Source organism: Moschus berezovskii, chromosome 4 (genome assembly GCF_049115385.1).
Source record: "Moschus berezovskii isolate FMDL1 chromosome 4, NW_MosBer_1.0, whole genome shotgun sequence".
NCBI classification, from domain to species: Eukaryota; Metazoa; Chordata; class Mammalia; order Artiodactyla; family Moschidae; genus Moschus; species Moschus berezovskii.
This window is the reverse complement of record NC_142463.1, coordinates 20,798,034-20,818,290: the sequence shown is the minus strand read 5'-3', so window position 1 is coordinate 20,818,290 and position 20,257 is coordinate 20,798,034. Positions and strand designations below refer to the sequence as shown.

General features: G+C 51.7%; 2 protein-coding genes across 2 annotated transcripts; one reads left to right on the top strand and one right to left on the bottom strand.

Moving 5' to 3' along the window:
• Window positions 1-2,626: 2,626 nt before the first annotated feature.
• Window positions 2,627-7,526, bottom strand: TSPAN1 (tetraspanin 1). Its single transcript, XM_055403191.2, has 9 exons — window positions 7,471-7,526; window positions 6,949-7,080; window positions 6,443-6,507; window positions 3,873-4,079; window positions 3,571-3,645; window positions 3,371-3,469; window positions 3,138-3,293; window positions 2,952-3,035; window positions 2,627-2,764 (listed from the first exon to the last, which is right to left on the bottom strand). Exons 3-9 carry the CDS (start codon window positions 6,497-6,499, stop codon window positions 2,717-2,719), a joined length of 726 nt encoding a protein of 241 aa, XP_055259166.1. The 5' UTR covers window positions 6,500-6,507; window positions 6,949-7,080; window positions 7,471-7,526; the 3' UTR covers window positions 2,627-2,716.
• A 3,058-nt stretch (window positions 7,527-10,584) lies between these two features.
• P3R3URF (PIK3R3 upstream open reading frame) lies at window positions 10,585-11,081 on the top strand. Its single transcript, XM_055402217.2, has 2 exons — window positions 10,585-10,828; window positions 11,038-11,081. The coding sequence occupies exons 1-2, from the start codon at window positions 10,585-10,587 to the stop codon at window positions 11,079-11,081; spliced, it is 288 nt and encodes a 95-aa protein (XP_055258192.2).
• The last annotated feature ends 9,176 nt before the right edge of the window (window positions 11,082-20,257 follow it).

Genomic DNA, 20,257 nt, shown 5'->3' with positions numbered 1-20,257 from the left:
GGGATGTGTCTTGTGACTGTGTGTGTATGAGAGAGAGAGACACACACACACACGGATGGGTGGGAGAGAGAATGGTCCTGACAGATGGTGAGTTTTCTTTACTATCCTCCACAGGTTTATTTTCCACTTGGGCTTCCCTGTGGCTCAGTTGGTAAAGAATCCACCTGCAAAGTGGGAGACCTGGGTTCAATCCCTGGGTTGGGAAGATCCCCTGGAGAAGGGAAAGGCTACCTACTCCAGTATTCTGGCCTGGAGAATTCCATAGACTGTATAGTCCATGGGGTCACAAAGAGTCAGACACATCTGAGCGACTTTCACTAGTGCCGTTTGGCCACCAGGGGATGCCCTAGTCTCAAAACTCCAAGATTTTTACCTATGGTCCACCCTAGAACAACTGAACCTGACCTTTGTGCCCTACTTGGGACTGAACTCAGAGCAGCCACCCCACACCCTGTTCCCGCTGTTCAATTAACCATCCTACTGTTTCCTGCCTAGTTTGTCTGGGCCAGAGCACCTGTCCCCAGAAATGGAGCAAGAGAGAGCAAAATGGAATAGGTGGGGATGGGGAGGTGATGGAGAGCAGTGAGAAGAGTGCATGTGGGAAGTAAGTGGGCAAGACAGAGCTGAATGTCCTCGTGCAGGAAGTGAGGAGTGTGCTGCAGATGGAGACGCGGGAGCGAGGATGCCTGTGGCCCTTAGGGCACTTTGGATACAGATTCTGTATCTGAGCATTTTTCTGGGGACAAGCTATCATTTTCATCAGATTCTTAGCCAACCAGTGATCCAGAGATTAGGAAGATCTAAATCACGCAAGCTTGCCAGAAGATGGAAGAGATTATCTAGAGGAGTAGTTGATAACAGCCCAAGGCATGGCATCTGGGGATTCTGTGAAGAACTTAAGTTCGTGAAAGTGAGTATAGGACAGTTTAAGAAGGGGTCTGCCTGCAGAGCCCTTGTAAAGTGAGCGGGATGAGCTCCTCATATGGAGCCTTTGACCAAGGTGGCAGGAGCTCCGCCCTGTCAGCAGCTCTCTGCCCCTGCCTCTCCCACTGGTGCCTGGAGCCCTGCTCAGTGATGGCAGGGACGGTATGTGGCTCCAACATTTCTCGCCACCGTGACGCCTTCAATGTTTGCTGGAGGTAGAGATAGTGTTCGAGGTGCCACAAAAGCCAGGTTGAGGAGCAATTAACCCATAATGAGGTGGAGGAGGCCCGCCCAGGGCAAACAAATCCCTTGCAGCTCTATTTATGCACCTGGGGGTGGGGCTGTGTGAGGCCAGAAAGGTGGGATGGGTACTGAGTGCTCCACCTGCCCATTCCCCAGCAGACTCCTGATCTGGACCTTGAAGACTAGCTCTTGGACCGTGTTGCACTGGCAAGGTTGCAGTTCTTTTTTGGACTCAGGACAAGTGATGGTTCTGGGTTGCCCAGTAAAGCCTGGGAAGAAGGATCCAAGGGTCAAAGGGAGGCAAGGAGGATTGGTTTGCCAGGCTGAGCTTGGCTTGGAGGTAGACACCATACCCTCTGGCTACGGCCTCCCACCTTAGTGCTCTCTCTTCTGCAGCAGTAATCAGATGGTTGTCCAGGATGTTGTGACTTAAAGGGGAATCATGCCGCCATGTCAGCCAGAACCCCACCTGGCTCTGGAGTCAGACGGGCTGGACCCAAATCCAGGCCCAGCTTTTCATAGGAGGTTGTGGGCCTGGAACAAGTCACTTGGCCTCTCTAGGCCCAGTTTCTGGAACATGGGGTAGTTAAGACTAAATAAGAGATCAGATCTACAGAGCACTGGGTGACCAAGACAGAGAGTAAATGAAATTCTTTCTGATGTCCCCAAAGAAGGGACAGGTGCGGGGCTCTGCCTGCCTGGGTGTCCTGGTGGGGGCTTCTGGAGGGCTTCCCAGAACTTAAGGAATGACCCTCTTCCATTGTCCTGGCAGTATTTTTAGTCTCCCTGCCCCCTATTTGGGCACAAGCTTGTTATTTTCATAGTTTTCCAGTCCAGTGCCCCTACCCAGGAAGGGGTAGTTTCAGGCCAAAGTCCTCCCACATTATAGGGCTGCAGACTGGCCCAGCCTCCACCACCTCCCTCAGTGCCCTCTTGGTCATTCTTGTTAAGCTCCCTTTGAGGTCTGCAATCCAAAGGAAGGTGAGAAGTAGCCATCCACCTCCATGCTACTTCCCTTCTGCTGCTTTTCCAGGAGCCTCTGAGTCAACAACCCCACAAGAGTTTGAGGCCAGTGTAGACAAGTTTGAGGTCCCTCTTCCCAAGGATACACAGAGTCCAGACAAACATTTTAATGTGTTTATGAGTTCTGAAATGCCTTCTACACATCCGCTCGGTAACTGCTGATTTTGTATATGCTCATGCTATGGGCTGCCTTTCTCTAATCCCCCCTGTGGAGTACTGGGATCCCTAAAAGCACCTCCCCCCACTTGCTCTGAGGGGGTATCAAGTGTTTAAGGGACAGACTGGAGGAATGGGTAAGAGGATTGGCTACCTTAGGGGCTCTGGAATAGGAGGACCCCAAACCCACCAACAGAAGGAAATGTCAGGCTTCAGTTGAAGGGGGTGTTGTCCATTTGGCCCCGAGTCCAGAGGAACAAAGTCAGGTCAACTCCAGCCCAAGAGACACTGTTAGGTCCTGTCCCCACCCTGATCACTGCCTCTTCACAGTTCTCATACGACAGCAGCAGTGGTGGAAGGAGAAGCCAGCTTATTCCAGATTGCAGTACAGATACATGGACACAATCATGGCAACCAGCTGGTGGGAAAGGAACAGGGAGAGATGAAGAGACATATCAGGGTCCTTAAACTTTAGTCCCCTGCCCCCACAGATGCTGATCATGAAGCTTTGTTAGAAGTCTGTCTCTTCCAGAGAGGCCTCAGAGATGGGTCAAGCAGCCCTGAACCAAGGTGGGGGATATCCAGCCCCAACCTCCTCTCCTTACCTCCAAGCCCCCAATTCCAGCTGCCACACCACCCACAGTGACTGCATTGGTTCGGATGTCATACAGCAGCTGTTTGAAGCATCCCTTGGGGGAGGGGAGAGAGCATCTGTAGTCAGCAGCTGCTCCCACTCTCATTCAGCACCCTGAGGCCGTTAAAGCATCCCAAGCTCCTAGGCCAGCCTTTACCTGTACACTCATGTTATGGGCGTTGACACTGTCGCAGGGTTCCATGAACGAGTGATTGACACTGTTATAGCAACAGTATGGGGGGAAGGTACCATGCATTCTTACATAGGGCGAGCCCTCAAAATCTGTGTAGTTGGTGAAGCCACAGCACTTGAGCTGGCGATGAAGAGAAGATGATCAGAGGGGCCCTTGCTTATTTCTTCCCACCCCCAAGTCTCCTCCAGCCCACTTACCCCTGCCATGGTGGAGTTCCACACTTGAGTGAAGTCTTTTTGGGAACCATACTCCTTCTTGATGTTAGGCACCACCACCGCCGTCAGGAAGTTCTCAGCCTGGGTGGGGAAGGCCAGTGTTTACAGCCTGGTGGGGAGGGTGTGGCCCCCTCTCAGGGCTTTGCCCAATGGTACCCCCTTGACCCATCCCTGTTCCTCACCAATGTAGTATACACTAAGGCGACCACAGCAGCTGCAACCTCAGCAATGAAGATGAGGAGGAGGATGAAGAAGAACTGAGTGGAGAACAGGGATCTGAATGTTAGGGAGAGATAGCCTCTCATGCCTTCCTTACCCTAACCATGCTCTGCCCTCCCCCCCGCCCCATGCAAACAAGGCAGGGGCCCCATTTGCTGAGACCCCTGGAATCCAGAGCAGGGTTTGGGGATCCCCAGGGACTAGTGTCAACGGTGAGGGGACCCTGGGCTTTGGTTATGGGCCTGTGGAGCTGGGTTTGACACACCGTCATGAGGGCACACTTGCTCTCAGTATGGGCACCGTAGCAGCCCAGGAAACCAAGAGCGAAGAGCACAGCACCGGCTGCGATGAGGAAGTAGCCCACGTTGACGAACTGCATGGCAGTGGATGACATCGGCCCGAAGATCTTCATAAAGGATGGTCCATCAACCGACACCCAGATGCCCACCGCCAACAGGGCTGCACCACACAGCTGGGGACAGAGAGGCAGAGCTTGAAACAGTGCTGCCAGTCAGCTCCCTATCACACAGCTGAGTTAGGAAGATGGGAGATAAGAAACTTTCCCATTTATCGGGTATGGAGTCCAAAAACTCATCTTGTAGGGAGATCTGACTCATCTTTAGAGCCAGAAAGATGGGAGCTGGGACATCTGCAGTCAGCACCAGGCTGCACATCTAGACAGATGTAAATGGGACAAGGGATTCCAGAAATAGCCATAGGGTGTGGGGGAGGGGCAAAGCTTTCCCTTACCATTGCCAGGGTCCTGCCACATAGCTTGAACTGCAAACAAGCAGGTGAACACCTGCCCCCCCCCCCCGCCCTGCCAGCAGCCACCTCCCCCCATTTCACTTCTGGGTTATAGGTGCCTGGAACACCTCGGTTCTCTGATAGGCAGAAAGAGGAGGGTGGTAGCATTGAGCAGGTTAACAGTCACTATAGCAACAGAGGCGTGTCTGAGGTTTACACCTGCTCCCAACCTTGGAGAGTGCAATGGTAAGAAGGGACACCCACCCTAAGGCCCCCCATTTGGGTTCCTTTCAGGACCAGCTTAGACCTCTCCTTGCCACACAAGTGGAAATTGAGGCACCAGAGATGGTGTACAGCCAGAGCTCTTAGAGGCTCTACCCCACCTCAGAGGGGATCCTGAGGCCGAGACTGGAGAGGAGGGCACTGCCCAGTTCCCACAGCTCTTAGAGCAAAGCCTCGCTGATCCAGTGCTTCAGTGGGTGAATCAGCCTGACACCACCCAGGCGTCCAGTCCCCACTTTCTGGCTATGGAAACTGAGGCTGGAACCAGGAGCGAGGTGGCAGGTTGTGGGTGGATCGCAGGCATGTTTGCCCAAGGACACAAAGCTGGGCTTCTAGCCTGCGGGGTCAGATTTCAAGGAGTCGGAGGCCTACCCTGCCCAGTCTGGCAAGGCCTGGGCAACAGAGGCCAGAAACCAAACCGGATTTGCCTTTAACCCCCTCGGGCCAGAGCCCCTGTGCTCCAGATCCCTGCAATCCTGCTGCCTTCTTCAGATGCAGGGATAAAGGCTAATTCCCCGAAAGGAGAAAAAGCCCAAGGCACAGGCCACACCAGCACCAGACAGTGTCCTCACCCCCAGCCCAATTCCTCCAAATTCACCTACACTTCATGTCTCCATTTCCTCATCCTTTGCTCACTCTCACCCAGTCTCCTGTGGTTTCGAGGTCTCCGGTGACAACCTGTGCTCGCTCAGCCATGGGTGTATCCTCCTCAACTTTCTTGACACCTTGCTCTCCTGCTTTGCTTCTTTGTGCTCTTTCTCCATTTGCTTCCTGGTAGCCTTTTCTCTGTTTATTCCTTACAAATTGAGTTTCCTGGAGTTCACTCTCCCTGTGAGTGCTCACCCTGCCCATGGCTTCAATGACCACCTATGGGCACATGACTTCCAAATATCCTGAGCTGCAAGTCCACTGGGTTCATGGCTGCGGGTGACGTATCCACCAGGTTTGCTCTCAACGGAGAGGAGTTGTGGTCATCATCTCCAAGACCTCTGTCTCCCTTGCCCTTTCCTCCATCCTCAGCCATCATCCAAGGGCTTTGTCCTTTGTCCATGTTGTCCATTTTTACCCAATTTTACCACTATCTCTAGATTCATGCCTCAGTGCTCAGCTTCCTCAAACATGCCCTATACAGTCTGTTCCTGGTTTTCTGAACAATATCTGATTTCATTGCCTCTGGGCCTTTTTGCATGCTTTACCAACTCCCTCACTACGGGCAAATTCCTAGCCTCAGCTATTTCCTTCTAGAAGTCTTCTCTGACTAGACAGGGTTCAAGCCCCTCCAATGAGCCCTGTGCTCAGACCACACATACTATGGAAAACTGGTTGCCTATCTGGCCTGTTGGACCAAGATCCCTGAGGGCACAGAGTCGTAGGCAGTGTTTGTTGAAAAAATACAACAAATTCCGCTTGCAGCTGAAACTCTACTCCCATATCTCTGGACTGTCTCGGCTTTTGGTGCCCCATCATACACAGGCTACTGAATTTCCTTCCACGCTAGGAGATCTTGGGCAAACCCCTGCCCCTCCGTGAGGCCCCAGCCTGTTAGCCGACCCTGCCCTGCTCTAAGCCTGAAACTTCCTAGAAGGAAAGGATGCCCCTAAACTTCTCCACCCCAAGTTGTGTGGCAGCTAGGTTGCTCCTGGAGCCAAGACTCAGCCTTCAGGGAGACTTCCACATCTCATCATCAGGGGAAACTTTCAGGAAGAGTGTGGACATAGACATTTCTTATTCCCCAGTTGGGGTTCTACTCAGGTTAAGACCCACTCCTGTAGGGAACCCCAAGCAACCCATAACCCCCATACTTACAAAGATGAGCATGTTGAAGAGGATCATCATGACCTTAATGAAGTTGAAGCACCCCATGGTGGCTCCTGGGAGGCAAACATGTGGGAATTAGAATCTCGCTCCCTGTCCGCCTCCCCCAGTCTGGACTGACATACCAGACTCCAGCATCCTGGACTCACATAATTACCAAGCTTCTCCTGCCTCTGGACTCTGATGCCTCAGGACTTTCCCCAGTTCCCATCCTGACACCCCTAACCCTCTGTACTGACCAAGCCCTCTATTAACATCTGACACTTTGAAATTCTAATAAACATGCATCCTTCCCACAGGCACCCCGAGCCTGATTCCCCCACTTCAGGGTCACTCCATGTCGTTACCTGGCTCCTGCTTATCCTGGACTTTCCACTCCCCCCACCCCAGACCAATCCTAGACTCTTCCAGGACCTTCCCCGTGGCTCTTCCAGCTCCCCAAACCTGTTTCCAGATTGCTCTCTCTAAGCAGGGGAGTCTCTATCCTATGCCGTCACCTGGTCAGGGGTCCTGGTAGTAAGTTCTGTAAGAGGAATCTGCTGACGCTCCAGAGAGGACCACAGCTCCGGGGAAGTGCCACCGAGTGGGCAGGCGGGAGACAGCGCTGGCTCTCGCACGGCACTGCTCACCTGTGGGCGGGGCGGGAGCTTTAAAGGCTCCTTCTGCCCGCCCCCCGCCCCCCCCAGCCGCTTGGCCTGCCCCTGCTGCCCCGTGCTGCTTGCCGCTCCCTCCCCACAGCCCCAGCAGCCTCAGGCCTCCGCCTGGCAACGCCAACCACAGCAACGCCCCTCCTGATCTGAGTAAGACAGCCGTCTGGGGCTGAGGTGAGCGGCCCCCCAGACCCGTGTGCCTTCCACAGCAAGGCACAGTTGCTTCCTACCCTGCACCTGCTGAGACGGCCGGACACACCCTGCACGCTCGCAGGCACACACACCTGCCCAAGCTGCATATTCACACCCACATACACACATCAGCTCCTCCTAGTGCTCTCGAAGGCACACTCGCACAGACACACACACCTGTGAACTCCGTGTGGGCTGACTCCTAGCGACAATCCACAGAGCAACCTCTGAGGTACATACTGGAACTCTCTCACACACACACCCCCACACACCCACACACACACTCATGCAGGCATGCCCACGCATGCTTTCAAGGAAGTGACCAAGGCTTGGCATTTTCTGCCCCCTCCCCTGAGTGGCAAACAAACGACTCTTCCTCTTCCTCCCTCGGGGAAACTTCAACCCATCTCTTCCCTCGCTGCGTCTCTCCTCCCTCTCCAGGCTCTTTCTCTCCCCAGTCCTCAGCAGTCTGTGTACGCCCCTTCCATTCCTGCCAGCAGAGGGCACCATGGTCCCACAAAAGCACTGCCCTCCCCTGAAAGTTCTGCAGCTCTGTTACACCCATCTTCACGAGTCCTTTCCCGGCTGCTGATGTCCAGCTGCTGGGAAAGTTCTGGCTTTTAAGTCACTCAAGCCAAGTGCTCCAATCCTGGTTCTGTTGCTTATTAGCTGTGTGACCCTGGGGGCATTTCTTAGACTTGGGTTTGAGCCTCTATTTCCTGGTCTGTGTAACAGAATAGTTACAGGGTTTTAAGATGAGATTAAAAATGAGATTTTTCTTCCCATTCTGGGACATAAGGGGATGACCACAGAGTGAAAAGTTCAGAACAAGGAGAGTCACAGCCAGAGGGGGTGTGGGGTGGAAGATTTTTAATTTGTTTTTATAATGGGAGGAGGCAGCTGAAGAGACAGGAAAGAGAGGAAGGCTGTTAACATGAATATTTGTACAGATCATGTTTTCAATGTGTAACTTATATTGTAAGTTTTTTTTCACCTTTCACAATAATCCTATAAGATTCTCTTTTCACCTGCTTTTTCAATATGGGGAAAGAGAGATGCAGAAAGATAAGTGCACATTTCTGAATGAATGAATGCATGCAGAATATGCTGTGTGCGCAGTTGCTCAGTCATGTCCAACTGTTTGTGGCCCCATGGGTTGTAGCCCACCAGGCTCCTCTGTCCTTGGGATTCTCCAGGCAATAATACTGGAGTGGGTTGCCATTTCCTCCTCCAGGGGATCTTCCCCACCCAGGGATTGAACCCAGTGTCTTCAATGACAGGCAGATTCTTTACCACTGAGCCAGAATAGCAGGAGTTAAATGTCTGGGCTTTGGACCTTGGCCATCACAGATTTGAATCTTTGCCTACCTCTAGTTGTGTGACTTCACTTAACTAAGCCTTGGTTTCCTCGTATAGTTGATTTTCATCATTCATGGATTTCACATCTGTGAATTTACCCACTCAAAAATGGTCTGTAACTCCAGAGAACACTCATGACACTTTAATGGTCATTCATGTACATGTGCAGAGCAGCAAAAAAAATTCAAGTTGTCCAACACGCTTGTTCTCAGATAAGGTTGAACAAGGGGATGCTCTGCTTTCTTGTTTCAGCTCTCATAATATAAACAGGTGTTGTTTTTGTGGCTTAATTATTTGCACTTATGTGCTTTTTGTTGGTGATTTTGATATTAAATACCCCCCTCCAGCATAATACTGAAATGTTCTCTAGTGTTCCTAAGTACAAGAAGACTGTCATGTGCCTTATGAAGAAAATACTTGTGTTGGATAAACTTTATTCAGGTACATGTTATAGTGCTATTGGCTATGAGTTCAATGTTAATGACATCAATATGTTTTAAATGAAGCACCTTTAATAGAAACACACATAAATTAGGTTATGTCAGTTGACAAGATATTGTGACCAGAGCTTGGTATGAATCTAATCCTGTATTTCTCCTGGAAGCACTGGCTAAATATTTGCTAATATTGTGATTGTGGTGACTTTATTAGAACATAACTACCACGAATAATGAGATTAGAAGATGCTTTCTCCTTGGAAGAAAAATTATAACCAACCTAGACAGCATATTAAAAAGCAGAGACATTGCTTTGCCAACAAAGGTCTGTCTAGTCAAAGCTATGGCTTTTACAGTAGTCATGTGTGGATGTGAGAGTTGGACTATAAAGAAAGCTGAGCACCAAAGAATTGATGCTTTTGAACTGTGGTGTTGGGAGAAGACTCTTGAGAGTCCCTTGGACTGCAAGGAGATCCAACCAGTTCATCCTAAAGGATATCAGTCCTGAATATTCATTGGAAGGACTGATGCTAAAGCTGAAACTCCAATGATCTGGCCACCTGATGCAAAGAACTGATTCATTGGAAAAGACCTTGATGCTGGGAAAGATTGAAGGCAGGAGGAGAAGGGGACGAGAGAGGATGAGATGGTTGGATGGCATCACTGACACGATGGACATGAGTTTGAGTAAACTCTGGGAGTTGGTGATGGACAGGGAGGCCTGGCGTGCTGCAGTTCATGGGGTTGCAAAGTCAGACACAACTGAGTGACTGAACTGAACTGAACCACAAATAATGATAATCGACTGTATGTGAAATAAGAATAATGATAGAATCTCCTTGTAGGGTTGTTGTGGGATTAGACGAGGTAATGTTTGTGAAGGACTTGGCACCATATTTGGCACATAGTAAGGAGGTCAATCCTGGGTGTTCATTGGAAGGACTGATGCTAAAGCTGAAACTCCAATACTTTGGCCACCTCATGCGACGAGTTGACTCACTGGAAAAAGACTCTGATGCTGGGAGGGATTGGGGGCGGGAGGAGAAGGGGACAACAGAGAATGAGATGGCTGGATGGCATCACTGACTTGATGGACATGAGTTTGAGTGAACTCCGGGAGTTGGTGATGGACAGGGAGGCCTAGTGTGCTGTGATTCATGGGGTCGCAAGGAGTCGGACACGACTGAGCAACTGAACTGAACTGAACTGAAGTGTTCAGTAAACAATGTTAATATGATTAACACTGGATGAGTGAAAAGGTGAGGGAATGAATATTTTACTCAGAGTTCCTTTCCCAAGGGGCTAAACTGAAGTTTTCTGTCTTTGGGGCTGGATCCCTGGAGGGAACTGTGAGGGAGTCAAACCCTTAGGGAGGGGCTGGGGACCAGGCTCTGTAATAAAGAGCATCACTCTTACATAAGCTCTGTATGTCATAGAGGCCTCGTTGCCCTGGCCAGTAGCACCATCAGGCACCTTACAGAAGCTCACTGCACCCATGGGGCCTTCTCAGCTTGTCCATGCCCCTCGGCCCAGGGGCTTAATTTCCCCCTACCGCAGGCCAGGCGTGGGTTGGCCTCGGCCCCGCTTTCCCAAGATGTTCAAGTGTAGCCGCAGAAGGTACCGGCAGAAACGGCAAGGCCCAGCTGGCAGCACTGTAAACAACAATCTTGCCACGGTGGCCACAGATACCAACGACACCCAAACGGCCACCACCAGGGTGTTGATCCTCCCACCGCAGGGTAGGCTGAGGGCCCTGAGCCGGGGAGCGGGGGGGTAGGAAAACAGGGCCGCTGAAGTCCTACCCACATGAGCCCTGTGCAGGCACTCTAGAGTCTAAGCGCCTTAATGGAGGAGGATGTGTTGGCTGACGTGGACGGCTTGGGGAAATGGGAGAGTCTAAGAGCAGTGGAGCTTCCTCACACTCTTTTCCTCTCCCTCCTCTCCTCAGTTCTCAGATACCTCTGTCAACCTGGCAGCTTTCTGATCCTCTAGAAACATCCAGAAACTAGTCCAGAAGCTTGGCTGGCTCCGGACCTTCATCTCCTCAGGGCCACGGGCAGTGAACAGCAGACAAATACAGTCCTTTCTGCTCCAACTGCTTTCCTCCACTCCCAGGTGCTTCCAGCTGACTATGGAGGGCATGAGGGCAGGGCTAGGGCTGAATGCTCCCAGGGATAGGCTTCAGCGGCAACAGCAGGCATCACAGAAAGACATTGGAAGGACAGAACAAGGTCAGCAGCACATACCATCTTTGGCCTCAGCTTTTGCTCTGGCCTACAAGGTGGGGGTCCTTCCTACCTTGCACTTCCATCAGAATAGGGAAAAGGGTCTCCGTAGACATCTCGGAAGGTATAGGGACCTGGGTCGTTGGGGAGAAGAGTAGAGGCATAAATCAGAAAAAGATGGCCTGAAAGACAGATTGCACTGCTCCAGTGTGAGTGCCGGAGTGTGAGGTGTGTGTGCCTCTGTGTGCCTGTGAGGGTCAGTGTGAGTGAGACGGAGAGAATGGAGGTTGAAGCAGACGTGGCTGAGTGTGCCTTTGCGACGAGTGTGTCTCTGTGGCCAGCTGTGTGTGTCAAGGTGCGTGTGGGTGAGGGTATGAATGGGCCAGGGAGGCAGGCATCTGCTCCACCAGGAAGAATGAAGGCCAGGAGGGGGATGGGGTCACCCGGAAGTAGGAAAGGGTTCGCTTCCAAGGGGGTGCACCACCCTCAGCCCCCACAGCCGTTCTCTGAGGTCGGTATTTTCCGGACCAACAGCTGAGCTGGGGCGTTTGGGGGTGGGGCGAGACTGAGTTAGCGTCCAGGAAGGGGGAGGGTGCTAAGCACTCAGGCCTGGGGATTTTCCGTTTGGATTTCTGCGTGTGCGCCCATGTGTCATCGGGTGTAACTGGGTTTCTGTGGGGTGTGTCTCCGTGGAGTCCGTGTCTCAGAGGCAGGAAACACTGTGAGGGACTGTCTCTCACGTGTCACGTTATGCACGAGTGAGTGTCCCAGGGTCCCGAGGCCTGGCCCCAGTTCCAGGAGGGCGGGGGTGGGAGTGAACTGTGCGACCTCTGGCCTGGCCCCTGGGAAGCCTGTGAGGAGAAAATGAATTGTGTCTGCTTTCCTCCATTCTAAGGCTTGCCAGAGACCGGGACCTGGGAGGACGGTGGTGGGGGGGGGTGCAGAGAATTCACTGACATGACTGCACTGGTGGAGGATGAGGCTTCTCAGGGTTTGGGGGAAGGTGCTGAACCCCCAGTCAGAGCCGGAGGCTGACTAGCTATTGCGCAAAGCCCACAAGGATGCCCCCACATATAAAGACATGTGACACAGTCCAGGAACACAGGCAGACATATGAACACAACTGGTACTCACAGATAAACAATGTAACAAATTCACACCTGCATGCAAGTATATGCCAAGTACACCCCTATAAACAGATATATGTGCTGACACAAATAATATAAACCTTCCCACCTGACACAGGTAATAACACACACACATGCCTACGAATGAGCACACACACACAAACATGCATGCACCTGGTTACAGCACACAAGCATAGTGACTGACATATGCAATCCTGCTCATGCCAACACAGGCGCATGCTCATGCAAACACACTCACCAGGCTTCCCTGATGCTGTGGCCCTGGGACCCAGATGCCTCCCTTCCCCTATGTGAGAGAGTGCGTGTATGGGGGTGTGTGTGTGCATGCCCACACTTGTGTCTATGTGTATCTGGGGCTGTGAGATTGTGTGTGTATGTGTGTGTGTGTGCACGCACGCGTGTATGTGTGTGTGTGAGAGAGAGGGGGTTGCTTAGCTGTGGGAACCCGATGACATCATCTCTTCTGGCTATTTTTAGCTTCCTCTGCAATGACGGCTCCTTCACTGCCCCTCCCCCGCCAGGTTCCCAATTCTCCTTCCCCTTCAAGCTCCCAGAGACAGCCACAGCCAATGGTCCCCCGCATCCTAGTCTAGCTGACCCCCCGGATCACTAATCTGGTTCACTCTCTCCCACCCCAGTCATGGCTCCCTGGAAGCTGAGAACACCCGGCTCCCAGGCCAGAGGAGGAGGCTTGGGCAGTATGGCAGCCCGGAGAAGGGGCCTGGGTTAGGTGAGCTGGCCTGGCTGGTCTCCAGCCCCTAGGGTGCCTCTCCTTCTGCTTTTCAATCTGAAATTGTGTCTCGGTCAGTAGTGCCTGCTATGTGCCAGGGAGGATGCCAAGTTCTGGGGATAGAGCAGTGAGCATGACCACGGGAGTTCTTCCTGGTTAGAGTTGCAGCTCGGTGGGAGACAGACATTAAACAGAGCACACAGGTGCAGCCCCGAGCTGCAGCAAGGGCTCTGAGTTGGTAACGAGGACATTCAGGCTGGGATGATGGTCTGTCTCATAGAGGTGACCTGAGGAAACCAGAAGGACACACTCCCTTTACCTTATACCTCTCACCCCAACCACCACACCTCCAGAATTCCACCAAGCCCTGCTTCCTTCTCACACCCCGTTCCGTGCTCCGAACACTGCACCAGCCCACCATCCACATGGTGGCCCACTGCTGTTTGTGTCTCTTTTCTTTGGAGCTTCCTCACAGTTGATCCCTGGGAGGCAGTGCAGCGTTCCCCATCTGAAGATGAGAAAACTGAAGGCCAGAGAGGGCTAGTGCGGGGAGCAGCCGCAGGTGGAGGAGGAAGCGGTGGTGGTGCTGGTGTAGAAGAAGAAGGGGATGCCATCAGGAGGTGGAGGAGGGGATGCCTATGGTCTGGAGGAGGGCTTCCTGCTTTACCCAGCCTGGGGCAACCACTGGAAAATCTGGTTTGGCAGCTTCAGCTGGGCTGCAGGGCTGGAGGAGAGGTCTAGACCACAGGGAGGCGGCCTGGAGGTGGGCCTACCCTCCAGCATGGAGTGTGGTCAAATGGTCTCAATGGGGGAGCGTTTTATAATACTGGAACCCTAATTGGAGAGTGTGGACTGAATTCAGGAGCCCAGAGTTTCCATTCTCTGGTGTGACACTTAGAAACTCCTGCCCCTTTCTTGGCTTCAATGGCCCCTCCCAGAAAGTTGCTCTGGAGGATCAGTTTCTCCACTTCCAACTCCTGCCCTCCTGGGAGGGCAACTCCTGTTTCCTGGGAGTCTGACTCAGGCACAGGAACACAAAGTCAGTGGGTAGGGGCTGACCAGACAGCCCCTAGGGCGCCAGGCTGAAGGTCCCTTGTCACCAGTGGGTCAATGGCCGGAAGCCCAGCTCCAGCCCCACAATGCAATACCGGTCACCCCACCCTTACCAGTGCCCTCATCCACACCCCCACTTCTGGCCTCTCTTCCTTCCTCACCTTCAGGGAAAGCTGCAGGGCTCCCTTGGGGATCTCCCATATCTCGTCCACTGGCTCCCTGCCCTGTGCTTAACCCTCCCTCTCTGCCCATTTGGGCAGGCCAGTCTCCCACTAAGCTTTCTTTTCCTGGACCTGCAGGCAGTCCAGGGAGGAAAGGAAGCTGGGTGGGAGGGCTGTAAAGGAGCCTGCTTTTCCTCCAGCCCTCAGATGTTGTTGTTCAGTTGCTAAGTTGTGTCCGACTCTGCAACGCCATGAACTGTAGCACGCCAGGCTTCCCTGTCTTTTACCAACTCCCAGAGTTTGCTCAAACTCCTGTCCATTGAATTGGTGATGCCATCCAACCATCTCATCCTCTGTCATCCCCTTCTTCTCTTGCCCTCAATCTTTCCCAGCAACAGGGTCTTTTCCAATAAGTTGGCACATCGGGTGGCCAAAGTATTGGAGCTTCAGCTTCAGCATCAGTCCTTCCAATGAATATTCAGGGTTGATTTCCTTTAGGATTGACTAGTTTGATCCCCTTGCAGTCCAAGACACTCTCAAGAGTCTTTCCCAACACCACAGTTCAAGAGCATCAGTTCTTTGGTGCTCAGCCTTCTTTGAGAGGCTTGGGGGAGGAGGGTAGACTGAGTGCATGGGCCTAAGACTGAGCTTCCCAGGGCATGTCTGATACCTGGCAGCCCCAGGTGAAGTAGGGATGCTACCCTTGACCCATCCAGCTAGCTTCTTCCTCTGCCTTCAGCGAATTCAGAGATAAGAACCTAGAGCAGATATTTGCATTCTCTGGAGGACAAACATAAGAAACCCAGGCCAAGTGAATTCTGACTGTTCTCATCATGTCAATGACAAATTTATGAAACAAAGATCACAAAATTCTGGATGCATAGAATCCATAGTCACAGAATCTTAGTATCACAGAATTCTAGCATGGTGCAATGCAAGTAACAGCATCTTAGAAACACAGAATTCTGGCATCAGTGAATCCCAGATGACAAGGCTAGAGTATCCTTGAGATGGAAGTTTTGAGAAGTCAATTAGTGGAGGTCTAAATCTGGGGATTCCCCACAGGGGATGCGCACAGTAGTTCTCACATGAACTTGAAGGAGGAGGCAGAGCTTGGGACACATGAGTTTAGTTACGGTGAGGTAACACACCTGCAATAAACCAGACAGAAGACAGACCTCTTTCATAAGGACACATGTTCCTGAGGGTGAGGGGAGTGAAGTGGCAGTGAGGAGAGAGGGGGAACTATGTAAACAAAGAAAATACAACCTAAAGAAAAGATCAAGTAGCAAAATACACTGGCCCTAATGCCTCCAGCTTCTCCAGGATTGAGGTGAACATCAGCTCAGGACATTTTCAAAGGTTAGTAAGACTATTGCATTGGGATGGGTGACCCATGGCTGGTGTTTTTTTTTTTTTGCCAGAAAGGTACCAAACAGAAAATAGTCCGTATCCTACATTTTTCTTGGGGCTGCTGGCAGGAGCAACCCCTCTCCAAAGAGATGCTGATCTTGGAGCAACAGGATGTACACCAAAGTCACTTTGTAGGGTGGGGTTCACAGCCCTCAGGAAGGCCTGGTAGGGGACCTTGTGGAGGGTGTCTGTCTGGGGTGGTGCCTGTTGGAGGAGGGCATCTCTATGGAAGGAGCCAAGTTTGAGGCAGCATTTTGTATGGGGACCCTTGTCTGATTATGGGGTTGGTTACTCAGTAAACAACAGGGATATTTACCTAGCATTCCTGGGAAACTACTGCAAACTCAGGAACCCAGAAGGAGTGGCTCCAGAGAAAGGCAAATGCCAGGCCCTTCTGGGCATGGGAAATGGGACAATGTCCGATGGAGATACTCCTGCTCAGCTCCCTGTCCTTGGATTTAGCCTTGACCTCTACCCACACTCCCCCTTGCCTCCCTCTCCCTGCTTGCCTGCTGCTCTATCTACCTACACCTGCTGTGTGATCTTTGGTAAATGTTGTCCCCTCTCTAGGCCCAAACCTCCTTTGCTCCTTTTTTAAAGTCTGTAATTGGGTCCTAACTGCAGCTTTTAGTATTTTATAGTCCTGCTTTCATCCAGATCAGTTTCAGCTTCAGAAATCTCCATTCTCAGCTTCCAGAGAAAATGTCTGGCAGCTTCGGGGAGGAGGCAGGGAAGAGGAAATAGAAATAGTGCTCACGTTTGACATGCTCTATGTGTCAGTGTCCATGATGAGTGTTTTTATAACACTTATCATTGGGAATCTTACACAATGCCCACAACCACCCTGTGTATATACATCATTGCTCCCATTTTATAGATGAAGGAACTGAGGTTCAAGGAGGGTAAATAACATAACCTCAAATCATTCAGCTAGGGAGCAATAGTGGAATCTCAACCAGGTCTATTTTAATTCTGAGTGCTGTGATTTCAGATTAGCATTATTTCATGCGGCTTCATTTGATAAAATGGAAGCCCATGGATCAGAGTTTCAGGGAGATGTAGTCTCTCTGGCCAGCTCTGAAAGGTGACAAGCTCCACTTAGAAAAGTTTGCAGTCAGGACTGACAGTTCATGCTGTGAAAAAGCTGAACTGAGACTTCTTGTCTTGGGAATTCTGGGTAAGCTCCAGCTCAGATTGGAGACAGCGGGACTGGGTTGAATGTGAGGAGCTTGGGCTGGAGAGTGGTCCTGGTTGAGAGGCTGCTGTCACTGTTGCTGGAGACAGTGTGCATATGTTCGGCAGGGGCTGTGAATGGAGTCTTCTTGACTTTCTGAGATGAGCTAGCCTCTGCCTCCTGAAGCTGGAGCTTCAAAGGAGGGCTTGGGTCGGGGGACTTTCCAGCTGGGATAGCATCATGGTATGTTGGCACTAGTCTCACTACCTTAAGAGTCCCAGCACTCTTTGGATCCCTAAGACTCAGCAACGTGCACAACTGCATCAGGTAACTGACTCAAAAGAGGTGTAAGGATTTCAGATAGATACCTACTCCTGGTCTGTCCAAAGATGGGTCATCACTGGGGGCTGAGAAATAAGGAACTCACTGATTCATAGGGTCAGGACTAAGGGCACCTGGTGGGGGTGGGGGCAGTCATCTAAAGGATCCTTCACTGTAAAGGTGAGGAAAGAGTTTGAGGTCCAGAAAGGGAACAGGACTTGTCAAAGATTGCTTGGTAGATACACCAACAGAGATGTCAGGACTAAAAGAGAGGTTCAGATTTTGTATACTGGGAGCTTACAGAGGCAGGGCACAGACCTCTGCAGGGCTCATGGAAAATGTATAGGTGGGGGACTTCCCTGGATGACCAGGGGCTACCACTCCATGCTCCCAATGCAAGGGGCCTGGGTTGGATCCCTGGACAGGGAACTATATCCTGCATTCCACAACTAAAATTTTCCATGCTGTAACTGAAGATCCCACATGCCACAGTGAAGATCAAAGATCCTGCATGTGGCAACAAAGATCCAGTGCAGCCAATTAAATAAATATTTAAAAAGAAAGAAAAGGTATAGGTGGTTTTAAAGGTGGACTTAAAGAAAGGACAACGTTTCAGCTGATGCAAAGGGGTAAAAGACATTCCTGGCTGAGAAACAGCAAGAGTAGCCCTCTGGAGGGGGCACCGGTTGGCCACCTGGGATGAATGAATTACCCCAGGAGGAAGAGAAATCTGATGCCCAGTGATACAAGGCTCAGGGCTGCCTGTGCTCTGTCACAGAGGTGGAGGCCACAGGGATACAGGGCCCAGAAGCAGCTGGCAGGCCAATCTGAGGAGACCAGGGCTGGGAGACTCTTAGCAGTTAGGGGTGGGGGCAGGTAGACTCTCACCACCCCAGGGCGCCGGCTTTTCCTTTAATTCTAGCCTAGACAGGACCCAGGCCCAATCTGAGGTCGGGCCCAGCTAAGGGGAAGAGATTACACCTTTCCCGGCCAGTGTGCACACCTCCTCCCTTCAGCAGCTTCCTTTCCACTTCCTCACAGCCTCCGATCCGGCCACTGGGCAGTGACGGGAAAGGGACGTCCTCGTCTTTAGGGCTTTGAAGGCTGTGAGCCTATCCAGTGTTGCTGTGATGCAAATCCGCTCTGGATTATTCCCGGACGTTCTTCCGTAAAGCGGGACGCACCCGGCGCCAGAGCTGGGCTGGAAGTGTCTCCCTCGGCCCTGACCCGGGGACGCCAGGGCCTAGAACGGGGTGGGGGTGTGGGTGTGGGTGGGGTGCCTTCCTCGGTAGCCCTGGGATAAAGGTAGCGGTGGGAACCCGGGGTGGGGCGGGGTGCGGTGGGGTGCGAGGGGGTGGGAGCAGGGCTGTAATTAACGCACTGGAACGCCTGGTGTGGAGCCGGAAGCAGTGTTCTGGAACACCAGCAAAAACCCAGCTAGGAGTGTGGAGGGTGGGCAGCTGGAACTCAGGGCCTCGCCTGAGCTTTTGGTGGAGAAATTTGAAGGTGTTGGACTCGGGACCATGTGTAGCCGTGGAGATCGTGGTGGTTATGTGAGTGGCCTGTGAGGGGCAGCCCCAAACCTGAGCTGGCCTGGTCTGGGCACAGACGTGGTTTGGACACCAAGACCGAATTTGAATGATCACTGTTCCGCAGGGAAACCAAAGCTGGAGTTACACATTTGAGGCCTGAGAGCCTGAGGCTGCTAGGGGGAGGGGAGAAGAGAGGACAAGGTGGTTGGGGGTGCTGGGTGCTGGGGCTCCAGCTTCAGGAAACAGACCTGCAGAATGGTATGAGCAGTTTATAGGAAATGCTATCCATACAAATCAGCATGTATGTATAGGCATAAGGAGAGGCATTTACTGCATGACTACTGCATCCTTGACCAAGGATATTAAACACATTGACAAAAAGAGGAGTGCATCTGCTTTTTTCTTGTTACTTTTATAATCAGAAAAGGACAATACAGCTCTTTTTATTAAAAAACAAAACAGTAGACCTAGTTTTCAGCCCTACAAAGCCTACTTACTGTTTGACTTTGGAAAATTTGCTTTAACTTCTACAAGCCTCAGTTTTCTTATCTGTAAAAGTAAGAATAACAGGGACTTCCCTGTGGTCCAGTGGTTGAGAATCCACCTTGCAATGCATGGGACTCAGGTGTCATCCCTGGTGGGGGAACTAAGATCCCACATGCCACGGGGCAACTAAGCCCATGAGCCACAACGAAATCCTACACGCTGCAACTAGGATCTGATGCAGCCAAACAGATTTAAAAAAGAAGAAGAAGGAAACCTAGGCCAGGGTCTGTGGATCTGAGGATTAAATGAGTTGGGAGAGCAAAGGTGCTTGGAACAGTGTTCAAGTTGTAGCAGTGAAAACATAGCCTAGTTTAGGGGTGAGGATGGGGAGCCAAAAGTCTTCTGGGAGAGTGGAAATCACAGCAGAGTCTTAGAATATGAGTAGCAGCTTGTCTGTGGAAGAGGAAGAAGGGAAGAATGTTAATGACAGAGCGGACAGCATGAGGAGGAACAGGTGGGTGAGAAATGTGAGAGTGAATTGGGGGGAAATGAGGCATACTGCTGCTGCTGCTGCTAAGTCACTTCAGTCGTGTCCGACTCTTGTGTGACCCCATAGACGGAAGCCCACCAGGCTCCCCCGTCCCTGGGATTCTCCAGGCAAGAACACTGGAGTGGGTTGCCATTTCCTTCTCCAATGTGTGAAAGTGGAAAGTGAAAAGTGAAAGTGAAGTCGCTCAGTCGTGTCCGACCCTTAGCGACCCCACGGACTGCAGCCTACCAGGCTCCTCCATCCATGGGATTTTCTAAACAAGAGTACTGGAGTGGCTTGCCATTGCCTTCTCCGAAGGAGGCATGAGGAGAAGGCAATGGCAGCCCACTCCTGTACTCTTGCCTGGAAAATCCCATGGACGGAGGAGCCTGGTAG

What these genes read in the sequence shown, in the direction of transcription:
- P3R3URF (XM_055402217.2), top strand. Translation starts at nt 10,585, where the DNA reads ATGGGGCCTTCTCAGCTTGTCCATGCCCCTCGGCCCAGGGGCTTAATT. An exon ending in GTTGATCCTCCCACCGCAGG is followed by an intron (nt 10,829 to 11,037) that starts GTAGGCTGAGGG and finishes TCCTCTCCTCAG; the next exon opens with TTCTCAGATACCTCTGTCAA.
- TSPAN1 (XM_055403191.2), bottom strand. Translation starts at nt 6,499, where the DNA reads ATGGGGTGCTTCAACTTCATTAAGGTCATGATGATCCTCTTCAACATG. An exon ending in TCTTCAACATGCTCATCTTT is followed by an intron (nt 4,080 to 6,442) that starts GTAAGTATGGGG and finishes CTCTGTCCCCAG; the next exon opens with CTGTGTGGTGCAGCCCTGTT. An exon ending in CTGGAATTGGGGGCTTGGAG is followed by an intron (nt 2,765 to 2,951) that starts GTAAGGAGAGGA and finishes CTTTCCCACCAG; the next exon opens with CTGGTTGCCATGATTGTGTC.